This window comes from Nipponia nippon, unplaced genomic scaffold, assembly GCF_047370975.1.
Source record: "Nipponia nippon isolate SJK-2023a ecotype South Korea unplaced genomic scaffold, ASM4737097v1 scaffold_5, whole genome shotgun sequence".
Lineage (NCBI taxonomy): Eukaryota > Metazoa > Chordata > Aves > Pelecaniformes > Threskiornithidae > Nipponia > Nipponia nippon.
The window spans coordinates 343,222-359,905 of NW_028262369.1; the positions used below are offsets into that span (position 1 = coordinate 343,222).

At 49.3% G+C, this 16,684-nt stretch overlaps 2 protein-coding genes across 8 annotated transcripts in view; one reads left to right on the plus strand and one right to left on the minus strand.

Moving 5' to 3' along the window:
- Positions 1-3,827, minus strand: part of CRAMP1 (cramped chromatin regulator 1) — a 52,561-nt gene extending 48,734 nt beyond the window's left edge. Inside the window, exons 1-2 of one of the 3 annotated variants that reach the window (XM_087733399.1) lie at positions 3,391-3,822; positions 632-981 (exon numbers count right to left, since the gene is read on the minus strand). In XM_087733399.1, coding sequence (XP_087589525.1) covers positions 632-980 — 349 coding nt within the window. In that variant the 5' untranslated portion in view covers position 981; positions 3,391-3,822. Of the gene's footprint in view, positions 1-631; positions 982-3,390 lie in introns of all 3 variants that reach the window. The other 2 variants (XM_087733398.1, XM_087733400.1) reach the window with 2 other exon arrangements.
- Positions 3,828-4,036: 209 nt separating this feature from the next.
- The window catches only part of IFT140 (intraflagellar transport 140), a 94,207-nt gene continuing 81,559 nt past the window's right edge, over positions 4,037-16,684 (plus strand). For 2 of the 5 annotated variants that reach the window (XR_015699182.1, XM_087734118.1), the window contains exons 1-3: positions 4,037-4,174; positions 13,362-13,525; positions 14,759-14,980. Coding sequence is in view for 4 of the 5 variants with exons in the window: in XM_087734118.1 (XP_087590244.1) it covers positions 4,129-4,174; positions 13,362-13,525; positions 14,759-14,980 (432 nt within the window). In the remaining variant the exon portion in view is untranslated. Of the gene's footprint in view, positions 4,175-4,212; positions 4,331-8,585; positions 8,682-9,171; positions 11,180-13,361; positions 13,526-14,758; positions 14,981-16,684 lie in introns of those variants that run through there. The other 3 variants (XM_087734121.1, XM_087734119.1, XM_087734120.1) reach the window with 3 other exon arrangements.

Consider the following 16,684-nt stretch of genomic DNA (forward strand, 5'->3'; position numbering starts at 1 on the left):
TCATAAAAACCGAAATTGCATGGAAATGCCCAAACTGTTCTGAAACAGTAATGTAGGACTCACAAAACCTTAGAAACAAATATGTCAATATGTGCATTTCATAGCTGTTTCCAAAATAGTTGTTTGGGTGAAAGGGCCAGAGAAATAATTGGGGGAAATCACCAACGTCTTGTGAGTTGTTTTTTTTTTTCCCTTTTTTAACTAGCACCCAGCGAATATTTTGTCATTATCCAAGAACAGAATTCAGAGTGCAGCCACCTGATCACACAGCTAGCTAGAGTCTAATTTCCTAACCAAAATACAGGAATTTCCTAAAACTCAAGAAAGATGAAATGCAGGAATTAAAGGTTTGCTTCAATAATGGAGATTTTTTTTTTTCCTCCTCCGCATACACATCCAAACCCCCCATTTCTGCAAGTGCAAAGAGGAGAGTGGGCAGCAGAGAAGCTGAAGCCTTGGGACACAAAGAAGATCTCAGCTACTGTGAGAAACAAGCCCCAAAACACCTTGCCCCAAACCAAACAAAAGATGGCATCTACAGGAGGAGAACGACAACCCCCAAACCCACAGGTGACTCCCCCCCCCGCCACCCCACTTGCCCGCGTGTTTTAAGGGTGCCAAAACACAGTACCTTTGCCTTTTGCAGCACTGCTGCTGCCAACTGAAGAGGATGCCTGGGAATCCTTCTTCAGCCTCTTGCTCTGAGGTCTGACGCTGGACCTGAGAAAATGATGCTGGTCCTGGCTGTGGGAGGGCTGGAGGGCGGCCGGGGCCTGCGATAAGCTGGGGTTCGGCGGGGGGCTGCTGTTAGTGTTGTTGTTAATAATCTTCTCTTCTTTCTTTGTGCTGCTGCTGCCTGGAGCTGCCTCTCCTCCTCCTCCTGCCCCTTCTTCTTCCAGGGACTCCTCATCTCCTCCTGCTCTCTTGCCCAGCTTTTTCACCCCTTCTTCCCCGCTGCTCTCTCCCAGTTTCACTGTCATCCTGTTGGGGAGGAGAGAGAGAAAAGAGGGGGGCACAAAGTCAGGCCTGGGAGCCCCCCAGAGAGGGAGAGAAATCCCTGGGCTGAGAGGGGAGAAGTTTAGCTGCAGAAATTCCTCTCAACATGGCCGCCGTTGTTTGTTACTAAATCCCCTTTCGTTTGCTGTCCCGACCCAACAACCTGTGCCGAGGGCGGGAGGGGGAAAGCCCCGCCGGAACCCCCCCCAAACCGGCCCAAAAGGCAGCCGGGCTCCCCCGGCAGCCCGCCGGCACCCTCCCGGAGGGGTTCGGGGCGCCTTTGGCGGAGAAATCGCCCAGCCAAACTCGGGCGTGTGGAAGCGCCCGGCAGCCGCTGAGAGGAAAGGCAGCCGCCGAGCCCGGCGGAGCGGAGCAGGGCAGCGCGGCCGGGCCGGGCCGGCTGCTCGCCCCCCATCCTACCCGTTCCGCGGCGCCTCGGGCCCAGGGGGGCTCTTCCTTCTCCTCACCATGGAGCCGAGGTGATCCGGCCCGCCGCGGGGGGGGGATTCATGTTCCCAGATGCGGCGGCGGCGGCTTCTCCTCCTCTCTGTGCGTGTGTGTGTCTCTGGGGCTGGGACTGGCCGAGGCTACCGAGGCTTCCAGCTCCCCCTCCGCCCCCACCCCCGCCAAAGCCCCGGCACCTCTCCGCTGCTCCCCGCGGGGCCGCCCCGCGCCCGGCCGCCTCCGCCGCCGCCAGCATCGCGCCGGGGCCGGCCGCTGTCACCGCCGGCCTCGCCGAGCGACCCGCGCCCGGGGCCGGCCTGGCTCCCCGCGGCCGGCAGCGCCGCGCCGGCTCCGGCAGCAGCCGCCGGCTTTTCTTTTTCTTTTTTTTGGAAATAACATGACCCCCTTTATTATTCTTTTACATTTGCAGGGCAACAGGCTCCGCAGGCATCTGCGGCGGCTTTCCCCCCTCACCTCGACGGGGCCCGTGCGACTCACGGCGATGCTGCGACCTCTTGGCCGAGCAAGAAAGTTTTAAAACATCGTTTGCTGGAGGACCGCTGCTGGTCTGTCTGAGAGCACGGCTGAACAGCTCTAATTCCAACCGGGCATTGGCACCGGCCACCGGGATGACCGCTCGCTCTGCGTCTAACTTCACAAATCCTCTGAATTCTCAAGGTTTTTTTTAATACTTGGAACAAAACACCAGATACGCACAGAAAAGCTTAAGGCATTAAATCACATTATCTGCTAAAAGCCGACATCTGTGGTTTTTTTCTTAAAGAGCGTAAAAATACTACTGACACCATATCTAAAAGAAGTCAACTTCCAAGACAGAAACCACTTACAGCAAAACAGAAAGAAGTAGCAGTTGCAATGCAGCTGCCTTATCACCAGAGCAGGAGCCACAGTCCAACTTTAATTAAGGGAAAAGATAAAAACCAACAAGAGAAGGAAATTCTGAATATCACAAGTAAAGAATGGAATTACTACGGGTGAGGCTGACACCAGAATAACTTGGTTTAAAATAAACAAGATGCATCAGCGTTAATGTGGCGTACAAATTCCTGCGATTGCAGTTTACGGATTGTATTCCTACTGTTAAAATGATACTTTTCCCTCTAATGATTTTCAGCTAAACCACTGAATCTACCAGTTCAGAATTACGTTGGGCAATGATCCGTTCTTTGCAAATGCTCAATAAACTGATTTGAACTGTAGATCCAAACTCATATTAAAACTTGGTTAACTATTCACCTGACAGGTCCCTAATTACAAACCTGTTCTCCACGCAACAAAAATTGCAGTGTTTTCAGTTACTTTGAGAACAGAAATCTTCCAACTCTGACGGTCTGTGCTCAAAAACTTCACTTAAGTAAGGCTTAAATCTCCTTGATTTCAAGTTTAGTTTTATTACTGCAAATTAAACGATGCATCCACCGACATCCCCCAGCAATTAGCAGGGGGACGCCAAAGGAACACGCCTTGGGGACAGCTACTTACAGGACCGGGGTAGCAAATCCCAGTATCGGCCCCGCTTCCCAACAGCCGGCTCCTCACAGCGTCCTGCCTACACCCTCGGGCAGCGACCCGCACCCAGTTTACCCGCTCCAGCTACCTTTCGCTTTCACGTCGCCCCTGCTTTTTCCTTTTTGTTCCAAAGGGAAAATCCTCTCAGCCTTGCTGCTTTGGTCCCCTAGGCCTTCGCGCTCCGCCGCCGTCCCTTCACCCTGCCTCCGCCCCTCACAGCAGACGCCTTCCCCGCGGTGAAGCTCCCCGCAGACCCCCGCGCCGCCGCACCCCGCTGGCGGCCGGCCCAGAGAGGAGAGCGGGGCCGGGCCGGGCCGCTCCCCCAGACACACGCACGCCCCGCGGGGGCCCCGGGCGCCGTCCCTCCCCCCTCCCCCCGCCCCAGCCGCCCCCTCCGCCGTCCCCCGCCCCGAGCCTCACCTGCCGCATCAATGCCGCCGCGCAGCCACCGCGCTCCGGCTCTCCCGACGGCGGCCGCTTCGGGTCTTCCGGCACCCGCAGCCCCAGGCTCCCCCAGGCCGCGCCCCAGACCCGCCAGCTCGGGAGGAGGCCGGCGCGCCGCACCACCACCGCGGACCCCAGCGGCCCTCCCAGCTTTGCTGGCGGCGGCGGCAGCCCCGCTCCCGGCCGGGGAGGCGACCTCTCTTCCTCGGGCTCCTCCGAAACCGCGGCCGCAGTCCCAGCACCGCCGGCTCCCCCGCTGGGCCTCGGCGCTCCCGGCCGGAGCCGCGGCTGCCTGGCGCCCCGGGCTCGGCCGCAGAGCGGGCCGCGATCGGCTCCCGGCGGCGGCGGTTCCGCTTCCTCGTCACCCTGCGCCGGGCCCAGGGGGCGGGGCAGGCCGCGGCGCGCGGGCCCAGCTGAGCGCGCCGGCACTCCCCGCCCCGGGACCCCAAACAAGGCGTCCCATTGGCTGGCGGCAAGCGGGAGCGAGGCGGGAGGCGGGGCCGCGGCCCCAGCGCAAGCCAAACAAAGCGCGGCGCGGGGCGGGTGACGAAAGCGGAACGCAGAGGAAGAGGCGGCAGCCGGTGTCCGTCAGAGAGTGAGACGAATCCCGAGAGCTGGCTGCTGATTGGCTAAGAGAAAGACCAATTGAGGGCCCTATGGCCGGACGTGCTCCAGCATCCCATTGGTCAGAAAGCCGCTGATTTGCATGCGGCGATGTATTTATGGCCGGCGGGCGGAGCGCCGCACCTGGACCGGGCGGGTGAGCGGGCGGCGCGGCGCGGCAGAGCCGGGCCGGGCCGGGCCGGGCCGGGCCGCCGGGGTGGGCGCCGCGGCGGCGCCTTGTGTGGCTGCTGCTTTGCTTCGTTCGCTCCGCCGGGCTCCCCCGCGGCCCCGGTGCTCGAGTCTCAGCTAAGCGGTAAAAGCGGTGCAGGGCTCCCCCGTGGCCGTGCTTGCTCGCCCGCAGTGGCCCGCTGGCGCAGGCGAGCTCTGGCTCGCGGTGCGGGGGTCGCTGTCCGCCTAAGCCGTGTCGCGGCGGCAGCGCCCGCGGCTCCCGCACGCCCGTCAGAGCGTGAGGGGGAGCCCTGGGGCCGCTCTCCGCGGGGCTACTTGTGCTTTCCTGGGCCGGACCTCGGAACCGGCAGGGACGGTGCTGGGGCGCCCACCGCGGGTCTGGTGCTGAGCATCCCTCCGCAGCCTGGGCTCGGTGGCTCCTTGGTGTCGGCTAAAGAACTTACCCCTCGCGAAGTCCGTGTGGTTCTAGCAGCCCTTGCGGAGAAGGGCTGTGAGGGAGCGTGGCCGAGCGCCAGAGACCGGCCGGCCGCCGCGGTGGGGGGCCGGGCCGCCCAAGATGGCGGCGGCGGTGCTGAGGGGCGCGGAGCGCTGCTGAGGCGCTCCTGTCCCAGCGGCCTGCCTGACGATGTGTTTCTTGCTAATTAAGGGTGTTAATAAGTTCTTTATTGTTCTTAAAGGTTACAAGTAACATACATGAAGTTACAAACGTGAAACCTCCTGGGAAAGCCTAGTGTCTTCACAACTTCTAGTCTTCTTCCAGAGTTTGCAGTTGTGTAGGGTACCCTGAAGTGGGATTTTTTTTTTTTTTTTAAGTCTCCAGGATTAAGAAGCTTTATTCAGTGATGTGCTGAATTAAAAGGGGTTGAATTTCATTTGCTAACCTAATGTTTTGGCCTGTTTTCTATTGACTGCCCTCTTACGCTTTTATGTGGTGACTTCATGTTAACTGCTAGGAAGAATGATTTCCGAAAATCCTACAGCTGGTACTGTGTGAGGCTTTTTTTTTCCTTGATAAATTCTGTGTGGAAAGAACATTAGATAGTCCTCTTTTTGAAACTTTGTGCGTATCGTAGCAGGAAATGATGCCTTAGCCCTCTTCTGAGGAAAATCTTCGTAAGCTGTACTGTAGAAATCAATGTCTTAACAATTTAAACTTCATGATGGCATCTAACATCTTGAAGATTGGGCTCCCATGGAGAGCGTTGCAAGTAATTATGATGAACTAAACTTGAACATGCCTGGGGCTGTGTCATCTGCTATAAGTATATATTAAAATAAATATAAATACAGCATAGCTGTGAGTAACCAAGTGTATTGCTATAAATGCAATTTGTAAACAAAAAAGAGCCAAATTGCTTAATGGTCTTGTCTCCACCGTAGAGCTTTGCCTTTAAATCTACATCTTAATTAGGCTTTTTGTAGAGAGAGTATTTCGCAGTTTTGTTACAATGTAGTGCAAGATTATATGGCTTATTTTTGCCACTTGGTTTGACCACAACCAAATTTAACAATACTGACAGGAAATGATGCATTCTGCATCTACAGTGCCATTCATTTCCATGGTGCTTTGCAAAGAGACCCGAAGGCATGTTCAGCTCCCCAAGGAGCTCGGAGTTGAAGGTTTCCATTCTCTCTGTATGTAAATAAGTTTATATGCTCGAATAGCCCTGTTGTCTCAAGTGGACCGTTAAGGTGTGAAATTGCTCATGTGTGTAAATGTTTGTGAAAGAAAGACTGAATAAAAAGGAGTTGGACAAGAGCCGAGAGGCAGGGGGTAGATTGAGATGTCAAAAGACACTTGAACTTTGATTCGTTCTTTTTTAATAGTAGGGAGGGTCCGTGATCATGCTTTGGCAGACCTGCACAAATACAAAACGCAAATAATCTTTCAGTGTTTGTTGCCATGGTTTTCTAGACTAGGCAAGAACATTAATGTGGATTTGTTGCACATCCTGTGGATTTTAAGGTATGAATAAAAAATTTCATGGTTAACAGAAATAGAGCAAGCAATGCAGAACTGTCCAGCAGAAGGACAAAGTTAATACTTCTGTTTTATGTTGAGGTGTTTTTAATTTTGCATCTAATGTGCATGATCATTACACTAATTATACCATGAAAACGCTCTTTGAAATATTTCAGATGTAAAAGCCACCCGTATAGTGCATGTTTGTCCTGTATTTTCCTTTTAGGTTACTTAGAAGCTACTATGCTTCATTCATAACTCATTTGTTCTTAAAAGGCTCTTAAGTTGTTTATTTTGGCAAATGATAATGGATGATCTTTGTGGTACTAAAGCAGTTCTTTCCCATTCAGGTAAGAGGATTTAAATGGAAGGTCAGGCTTCTATTGTTAATCCCTCATGGCTTACTAAATAGGAAGCACCTAATCATGCAACTTTTTTTTTTTCTCCTCAGCATCTGAGGTCAAGCCCTTGAAGGAAGGGATGAAATGCACTGTGTGTGACTACACTGCTGAAGCTTGTTCTTTGCTTGTGCTGGGACTGCAGGGACGCGGAGCTGTTAGGCATCTTTTATGAGCGCAGTACGCGGGAGGGAAGATCTTGGGATCCCAGGATGCCCTGTTCATTTGTCTATTTAGGTTATAAATCCTTTACAGCAGGGCTTCTGTTGAATATTGCAGGGCAGGGAGCCTTAATTTCCAGCTAAGCCTGCACAAGCAGGGATGTGTAGTTTAGTGTAACATTGAACCAGGCAATTATGAACGCTGTAAAAACGGTCATTTGAGCAGAGGCAGTCAGTGGGGTGTTTTAGATGATTTTTTATTCCAGCCCAGAAAGGGGTGATAGACTAGACGATTGCTGGAGGCTCCTGCTGGCCATGTATTTCTGACTTGATTGTGCCATGTATTGCAATAGTTTCCTCATTAGCCTGGTTGTCTGAGAAAACAAGGCATCTGCAGACGCGGTCTGCTCAAATACCCAGCTTCAAGTCTGATGATCTCAAAAATACTATGGGCACAAACAGTGAAAAGGTCGGCTGGGCAGAGCCAAGAACTGAATTACTAACTCTGCTTTGGGAGTGGCACCTGAGCGAGCTAATGGTGTTACGACATGCCCACGAGAGATGCCATAAATGACTTTGTCAGAGCTGATGCCTTGTAAGGGAGAAGATAATTAAACCATGAGATAAAAAGCTACAGGAAACGGGACTTTCTAAGTTCTGCTGCTCAGAAAACGGTTTGTTATAGAGGCGATTGCTGAGCTCGTAGCAAGGAGGTCTAAAGGCAGGGTTTTGCCTCCCTACTTAAAGCCTACCGTTAAGGTCTGAAGAAGACACAGCGTGTTTTAGTGCAGTCTGCCCCCCACCTCGTACTTTTACCTACTTGCTGACGAAACTGAATTTTTTGTCCAAAGGGTCCTGGTATTGCTGTGTATTTGGAAAAGGGAAAGAGTGTGAACCACCACCTGAATTACACAACGCGTTACGGGTGGCCAGAGTCAACGTACGGTAGTGCCTGCGGAAACTGTTGGTCACAGCTGTACTGCAGGTGTGGCTTCTTTTCATCTGGTCGTGTGGAAGCGCTGTGACTTCCGAGGGAGTGCAGGTGATGGTGGGGTTGACAGCGGTGTAAGGACTGGGTCTTGAATTGCCCGTGGCCTGGGGCAGGCCTGGCTGGGGAGGCCGAAGGCAGGCGCAGCACGGGTGAGGGCTGGCGAGGGATGGAGCTGGGCTGGGGCTGCGCCCGGCGGTGCTGCGTGTGGGCGGCCTTGCGGGGCCGTCTTGGCTTAGGTGTTACTAAAAAAACTTGGCCGCTATCTTAAAAAGTTGGCAAGTCACTTTTCCCACAAAAGCTCTGAAAGGGCTAATGCGCTGCGGGCTGTGTGATCGCACGCGGTTACGATACGCATTTGTGTTTCACCGAGTTTCGGTCGGATCAGGCTCCGTTGCAGCGGGTGTTCACCGCGCGTTCGGGACCCGAGGAGCTTGTGGTGGGATCCCGATTCCCGGGGCGCGGCACAGGCCGTCGCCTGCCTCGGAGCAGCGCCCACGGGTGACTCAAAGTCCTGAGGACGGCCGCGGCCGGGGGGGGCGGGGGCGGTCCGAGTGCGGCGTCGGCTCCGCGCCCGGAGGTGCTGCCGGCGTCCCTGCGCGGCGGGACGGGGCGCGGGTCTCAGCCCTCGGTAACGCGCTGGGGGCCGGCGTCCGGCCCCGCGCAGGGCAGCGGCGTTTCCAGCCCCCCCCCCGGCCACCGGAGGGGCGAAGGGGGGCCGGCCCCAGCGGCCGCCGCTCGCTCCGTGGCGGGACCGCCGGCGGGGGACCGCGGCGCTCGGCACTTTCCGTCTCTCTCCGGCGCGGCGGCGGCCGCTTCGGCCGTTTCCGTGACGCTTCGGCTGCAGGTCGGGAGTTTCCGCGCTGGGGGCCGTCCCCGTTGTCAGGGGTAACGCAAAGCATCTCGGAGCGAGTGCGGCCTTCGGCGCCGGGGCCGGCGGGAGCGCGCTGCGGGGCTGCCGGCAGGTCAGAGCGGGCGGCGGCCCGAGCGGAGGCGCCGGGAGCCCTCGGCGGCTCGGCCGGCTGCTCCTCGGTCGGTCTGGGCCCGGCCTGCGGGAGCGGGGTCGGTCGCGGTCAGCCTGAGGCTCCGGGGCGGCCGGGCCGCTGCCCGCGGGCTCCCCGGGCTGGGGCGGGCGGCGGGAGCGGCCGGGTCTGCCGGCGCGCCCCGGGAGCGCGAGCGTGGCGGGCGGGAGCCGCCTGTTGCGGAGGCGGGAGCGGCTCGGGGGCCCGCTGCGGTGCTGCGCTGCCGGCGTCGGCCCGGCCGGGGCGGCCCGCGCGGGTCTCGGCCCAGGCCAGCGCCGTCCCGGGGCAGAACTGCTGGAGAAGGAGGCTGGGCTCGTCCCCGCGCCCGCTTTCTCACTCTGTCCTCTTCGGTGCGCGTTCAGGGTTTAGCCAGATTTTTACTATTTACTCTTTCTGTTTTACTAGTTAGAGGAAAGAATATTTAGTCATTAGCCATCTTTTTGTAGCATAACTCAATTTTGTATTCTAATTTTTTTTCTAGGGCTAGCTATTTTAAACATTTTAAAACTTAAAAAGCTAGCATTTCTTATAGGTAGTGATTATAAGAAAAACCCTGTGTTTTTGCATGGGTAGCTGTCACGTCTTGTCAGGGAAAAAGCACAGTAACGCATGCAGAAAACTCATTGCATGGTGATGGCTTTTCTGGTAAGCTTGTTGCCGGTAGCAGTTCCACAAGAATAGCAAACCTAATCGTAATCGTCCCCCCTTAGATGCTAAATGTGCTGACGACGTTGTCATACAGAGCATAAAGTAACTTTTCAAGAATTGTCACCAAAGACAGAATAGCATAATTAAAAATATTTTTTTTTCCCGAATGTAGATGATTGTCTTCTGAAATACGTGCATGTATTCTGGCTCACTGCTGTCATTTGTAGCAATAGGAATCTCGAGGTTACCTACGTAAAATCCCAGAAAATTCCAACCAAACAAATAAAGGCTATTTGGTTTGTAATTTATTTCGATACTCTGTCAACTTCTAAGTAATGAATTTGGAGGTTTTTCTGGAGGGAAATCACACCCTATCAAAGGATAATCTTTCCCTAGTCATAAAATTATTGACTCCTTGTGAAATCTTATGCATGTCTATGTTGGTGGGTGCAGACAAACACAGTCCTTTGCCCATGCTCTGAGATGATGGCCTGTTATCAATCAATTGGTCCCTGTAGTGGTGGTGTATGACCCGTGAGCTGATGAACCCTGAATTAAGGCTTGATTTCCCCAAAGGACCTGATATCCTGAGCACAGGGCCACGTTCGTATGGGGGTGTGATGTCTGGAGTAGACCTGGCTTGTGTCTGGCCAGTTAAGAACACGGGCAGAGAATGACCTTGAACCTCTCTTAACTTTTCTTTGTGGGAAGACATTAATGTGATGTCTAATGTTCGCCTGTGTGAACCTCATGAAGTTCAACAAGGCGAAGTGCAAGGTCCTGCACCTGGGTTGGGTCAATCCCCAGTATCAGTACAGACTGGGGGATGGAGGGGTTGAGAGCAGCCCTGTGGAGAAGGGATTAAGGGTACTGGTGGATGAAAAGCTGGCCATGAGCTGGCAATGTGCGATCGCAGGCCAGAAGGCCAACCGTGTCCTGGGCTGCATCACCCACAGCGTGGCCAGCAGGTTGAGGGAGGGGATTCTGCCCCTCTGCTCTGCTCTTGTGAGACCCCCCGGAGCCCTGCGTCCGGCTCGGGGGTCCCCAGCGCAAGACAGACATGGACCTGTTAGAGCGAGTCCAGTAGAAGCCATGAAAATGATCCAAGGGCTGGAGGAACCTCTCCCATGAGGACAGGCTGAGAGAGTTGGGGTTGTTCTGTCTGGAGAAGGCTCCAGGGAGACCTTGTCGTGGCCTTTCGATACCTAAAGGGGGCTTATAAGAAGATGGGGACAGACTTCTTATCAGGGCCCGTACTGACAGGACGGGGTAACGCTTTTAAACTGTAGGAGGGTAGGGTTAGTTCGGGCATAAGGAAGGGAAGTTTTACGATGAGGGTGGTGAGACACTGGAACAGGTTACCCAGAGAAATTGTGGATGCCCATCGCTGGATGTTTTCAAGGTCAGGTTGGACAGGGCTTTGATCAACTTGACCTAGTGGAAGGTGTCCCTGCGCATGGCAGGGGGGCTGGACTGGATGATCTTTAAAGGTCCCTTCCAACCCACACCATTCCGTGATTCTATGAACTCTTATGGTTTTTGCAAAGTGCTTGTGGGTTGTTTCAAAAGTGTCCATCAGGTGTATCTAATCCGATTGCTGAGATCAGATATCTGGACTTGGTCATGTTCTATTCCAGTCCTCAAAGTGGTTAACTTTTTCAGAAATTCTCGTCTTTTAGACCTTGAAAAAGTAGAACGTGCAGTGCCACAATAATTTGTAGAGGTAGTGTTACTTGGTTTTCTTTTTTTCTTTGAAGGCTTTTTTGAAGAACTATCTGTCAAAGCTACAGAGTGTAAGTACATGAGCTTGAAGTAACAGTAAACATGTGAATAATGAATTCCCAAGATTACAACAAGTAAAGGAATGTTGGGTTAGTGATTTTTACACCACTGAGTAATCCACTAACGTAAGCAATTTATTTGTGTATAGCAGTCTCCTGCGCAATTTTGTATAGTTATTGAGATGGTGAAAGATATCTATATTAGGGATTGTCCATAATTTATGTGACAGTATCACTGCATCTTGTTTCAGTAAGTGTTAGTCTGCCTTTTTAAATATGTATAGTATTGATTGCAAAACTGGTTTTGCTGCCTATGAATGCCAAAAGGGATAGTTAGCTCTAGCTATCCTAATTGGAACAAGCTGCTGTAGCAAAGCAGACAGTGTTGGCTTCATGTACCCGCTAGTGAGTTGATCAAGAGACGCAGTTTGTAAGCTTGACAAACTTATTTTCTTCCCTCTCTGAAGGGGACTGAAATAACTGAATAAGTAATATTTATGACTACAGATGCAAGGAACACTTAACAGCAGAAAAAGGTGACTCTAGAAAAGGCATTACAGCTCTGTGGTTTTGTGTGATAAAACCGTTATTTCATACCAAATGTGTGTTTTTCATTTGGGCATCTCAAATTTTTATTTGAATCTGAAGTGAATTTCTCTATTAGTTCGAAGTTTGAGCCTATATAAAGCTTATATTCAAATATGGACTAAATTCTTCCCGTTAGAGTAAAAGGAAACAGATGAAATAACAACAAAAGTGATAGAATGGGTACAGTATTTTGGAACAGAACTGGAGATTTACGAAAGCTATTAAAAAATGAAGTAAAGATGAAAAACACTCCAATTTTACTTGCATGGCTTGTTGGTTTTTTTTGTGTGGCAATAAAACTAGACCTACGTGTCGCTATGGGAACGTGGAGGATTTTGAAGGAGTGTGAAGGTGAATGGATCTTGTTGAAAGATGAAATTGCTTGTTATTAGGCTAACTACACTCGTTTCTGTTTTGATGTCGGTAGTTCATGTTGCTCTTTGTAATATCAGAGGCAAGATGTAGAACTACCAGCTTATTTAAAAATGTTACCCACCTTTCTAACCTGTCTAATCAAAGGTGCTGAATTGGATTTTATGTTTCTTTTGGGTTTTTTTGGGAGGAAGACAGCCTTCTTAAAGCAAAATATTTATTTTAAGCACTGACAGAATATTTGAAGTAAAGAGTCTTTAAAACAAGAGTCTGTGTCCATTTTACATCCTGCAGCGGTGTCCAATTGGTGACTTGGGCAAATCTAACTGCTGCGCATATGCGTGCCTGCAGGTTCTTAACTCGTGGTTTAGCTGCGCAAAAGACAGTCTCTTCCCCTGAAATGTGAAGGGAGTCTTTTAAACCTTTCACAGTTGTTTGGTGTTTTGGTGTTTTTTTTCTTTTACCAGGTCTTGGCATTATTTGCTAATAACTCTTGAGGTGTTTGTCTCCAGCTGTTTTTCTTTTGAAACCAAGCCAATAAGATCACACAACACAAATCCCAAAGACCATCTCGGTGTATAAGATATTAAAGATTATTAGTGGCTTCCTCCATTTCTGACCCACAACTCTGAAAAGAGCATTGCTTTCAGGTTCTTTTCCTTGGAACATCAGCACTTATTGAGTATTTTCATTCGACTGTAGATAACAGTTCAAATGTAGGTAACAGATAGTATGAGTTAAACTAATCTTGCATAATTTCAACCGTACGAGCTGCAAAAGTGGCGACAGCTGTTAAAACTTACTTTGTAAAGGCTCATATCTGGGCTTTCAACATAAAATCACTCTGTCTGTACATTAATTGGCGTCTTTGGATATGAAGTACTGGAAGTAGCTTTCTGGTAAATTCTGAGTTATTTCAGTCTCCTCTGAAATAAGCTAGCGCAAGCCACTGGGGAGAGATTGGTACCAGCCTATGTGCGCTATGAATCTACAGACTGCAAGGCTCAGTGTTTTTCCGTCTTTTTTTAAAAATACCACTTTGACCTTCTTCATGTCTGTGTAGTGCATGGTAACAAGATGATGCCACAGCTTTATTCTTTCCCCATTTTTAAAGCATACTTGTTATTAATATATATTGTGTATAAATATTATATGTAATATAACACATATATATAGTGTGTATATATTATATGCTTAAGCATATCTGTTAGAAATGTTTGTTTTCCTTGTACAGGTTTGCGGTCTGTTGTTATGGCTGTGTATGTGGATCATCGAACAGAAGCTCCCGATTCAGTTGCCTCTCCTTCTCATATAGCATGGCACCCACTCCATCCGCTCCTGGCGGTTGCTTCCATCAGCACAGCAGCTGGGGGCTGTGTGGATATCTACCTGGAACAGGTGAATAATCAGCAGCTTTGCTTTTGGGCTTGATACCATTTTGCTGGTTTGAAACGTCACTTTTTTAATATATATATTTGCAGCCTTACTTAGGCTCCTTGAATCCCTCTCTCTGGATTTTAATTACTATCCACATCCCATGCTATCTAGGGCATGTCAGGTTCGTCAGCTACTGATTACATGTATTCTATAAAAAGGTCTTCATAAATTAAATTGATCTTTCCACTGAAATTTAATTTTTACAGCCTTTGTCTTGTTTGTGATGGTTACCAATTCGCTTTTAATTCTCATAGTAAAAGAATTTCAGGCTTAAAAGTAAAATGGACACATGCTGCTGCTTTTTTTTTTTAAACTCTAAGTGAACAAAGTGTACTAAGAAATGTAAATTAAAAAAATCATTCCCCCACCTTGAGACCGAGCTGATTTGCTAGACTCGGCTTGTTCCATTTGAGTAGGTTGTTTCCTAGTATGGTTTCTGCCTGTAGACAGATATTTCCTCTGCATACTCTAAAGTTTACACAAGAGGCTTGCGTAGGACTGGTTTGCATAATTTTCAGGAAAAAAGTGTGCTATTTAGGGAAATGGTACTACAAGCTATCTAGCAGCAGGCGTACTGGAAACGTTAAAGTCTGTTAATATGAGTAGACTATAAAAGGTATACTTTCAAAAGTGCATTATGAAAAATTGTCATCCAAATTTTACAAATGGAAAAATAAATACGTAGAGAGGTTAAATGATTTGCCTGAAATAATATTGCAAACCATGCACAAAGGAATGTCTGCCTCTAAGAGCTGTTTAAGCATTAGTTTATTCTGTGTCCTCAGTGAGGTGCTTCTTTTTCAGAAGTTGGGTTTTTTTACCTTGAAACGTGCTCGAAGCCTTCTTATCCTTCATCCAGGAGCAAAAGCTTGATACTCAGTGAGAACTGCTCGTGTGTGCTGTGAGGGAAGAATAGCCTGGAAAGGCAGAGTGAGGCAGTCACTTAACACTGTTGTGTTTTCATTAGCAATTTTCAAGTGGATGTACTGCATGGTCTAGCACATTTTTATGCATGTGAAATAGCTGTAAAAAGAATTTGTGTAGCCACTTCATCTCTTGCAGGAAGCTCTATTACGTGCCAGTCCTTTATCACAGAAAAATCCCTTCTTGACTGGGAAGCAAATCTGAAGGTTTAGCTGCATCCTTGTACTCAGTTTCCATTGTATGGAGCTTGCGCTTTATTTCCATTTGCAGGGAGAACATGTGTCCGATGCACATGTTGAGAGAAGTTTTCAGGTCGCATCGCTTTCCTGGCACCCTTCCAGACCGATTCTTGCAGCAGGCTGGGAGACAGGAGAAGTTGTGATGCTTAACAAACAAGACAAGGAGCAGCACGCTGTACCGCCAAATCATAGCGCCAAAATTACAGTCCTAAACTGGAGTACAAATGGTACCCACCTTGTGTCTGGTGATGCGGTGAGTAGCTGAAATGCCAAATGTGCGTTTGATGTTGAACACAGTGTTGCGAGCCCTGTGATGGGAAGGGATTACGGAATGGATTGGCAGGGGAAGGGATAGTTGTGGGGGAGATAAATTTCCTCACTTTAGGTACAAATTAAAACTATTAGGGAGTAAAATCAAATCTCAGTGTTTTAACTTTTTCTACAGTACTTGTTGCTGTTTTATCAATTTATCTTTAAATAAAAGTGTATCAGATCTCAGTATGAGCAGTAGATTAGGGTTTAAGGCTATTTAATGGATGGGGTAATTGAGGCATAGACAATTTGCACTCCTGCCTGTGCACGAATTTTGTGGCAGACTCGGGAATAAAGCCCAGATGTCGAGAAACAAATTCTAGGTACAACATATTCATCCGCAGTGAGTGCATAGCAATGCTCACTTACGTACAAAAAACCCATGCTAATCTCTCTTATTCTGTTTTTATTAATACTCTAAAAATGAGTCAAACTTAGTGTGTGGAAATACTTGAAATGTGACAGTCTTTATTTCTTGATGAGCCAGTTGCCCTTTTACATAGTGAAAAGAGAAACTAGCTATTGAATATTTAATATTCAGGATTATGTATTCATAGAAGATGCTGGTTTTGCCAGTTTTTGAGTCAGCAAATGGAAAAAAAAAAAAGATGGGTTTTTCTATATTTTCCCTGATACAAACTTGAGCTTGTCCAAGAATTTCAGTTCTGCTCTTTGAGAATTCTTACCTATATGAGTCAGAGGAAAACGCAATTTAAAATCATTGTTTGTAAATTCTGTTGCTGCATTTGACAGAAATGCAGAAATTAAAAATTGAGTCAAAAATGAATTTATCCTCTTTATCAGCGAGGAGAAAATGGTGCCCAGGCAAAAGAAGGTGATGCACAGTGTAACTGAGGCCTTATTTATATGGAGATAATACGTTCATGTAGCCAGAGCTTACATTAACCCTATGTTTATGAACAAACTTTTTTCAAATTATTTGGTGTCAGATCACAGTAATGAACTAATCTGAAAACAGATATAGCTGTTCTTATAGGCAAATTTACCAATTTTATAGACTCATCCTAACTGCTCCTCTGATGAGAGTATTAATCAAAGTAGAATAAGCAGTGGTTTCAAGGAAACACCTTAACAAAGGAAATACCTTAACAAAACAAAGCCTATGCATATGTTGACATGAATGGTCCGCACTTCACGTAGTTTCAGTTGCAGTAGTTGGAAGGACCAGCTTCAATAGACGGAACAGCAGCATATTTGAACTCGGAAACATGCATTATTGCAAGATAGCTGTGTTACCCTCTGCAGAGATTGAAACACGCAGCTGAGCACAGTTCAAAGTGCTCCCTGGTCAATGAAATGTGGGTCCTTAAAAACCTGCAGCTGTGTGTGTAGTGGCGAGCTTGAGCTAATGGGCCTTGCCTAAGGGCTGGGGCTGTTTGGCCGAGCAGGCAGCTGGTTCAGCACCCAGTGGCTCGCTCCAAGATGGTGTCTCTGCCCAGTCCTGCACTGGGTGGGCCCACGCATCCCTTGTGTTGCACGCTCGTTGTCATTGTACCCTGGTCTGATGTGCAGCATATGTATGCTTCATTTCCTATGTCTCTTCCAATAGCTTTTAAGTTTATTTTTTAAAATGTTTTCCATGAAGGTATTATATTCAGGTACCTTCTGTTAGGTGAGTGCTGCC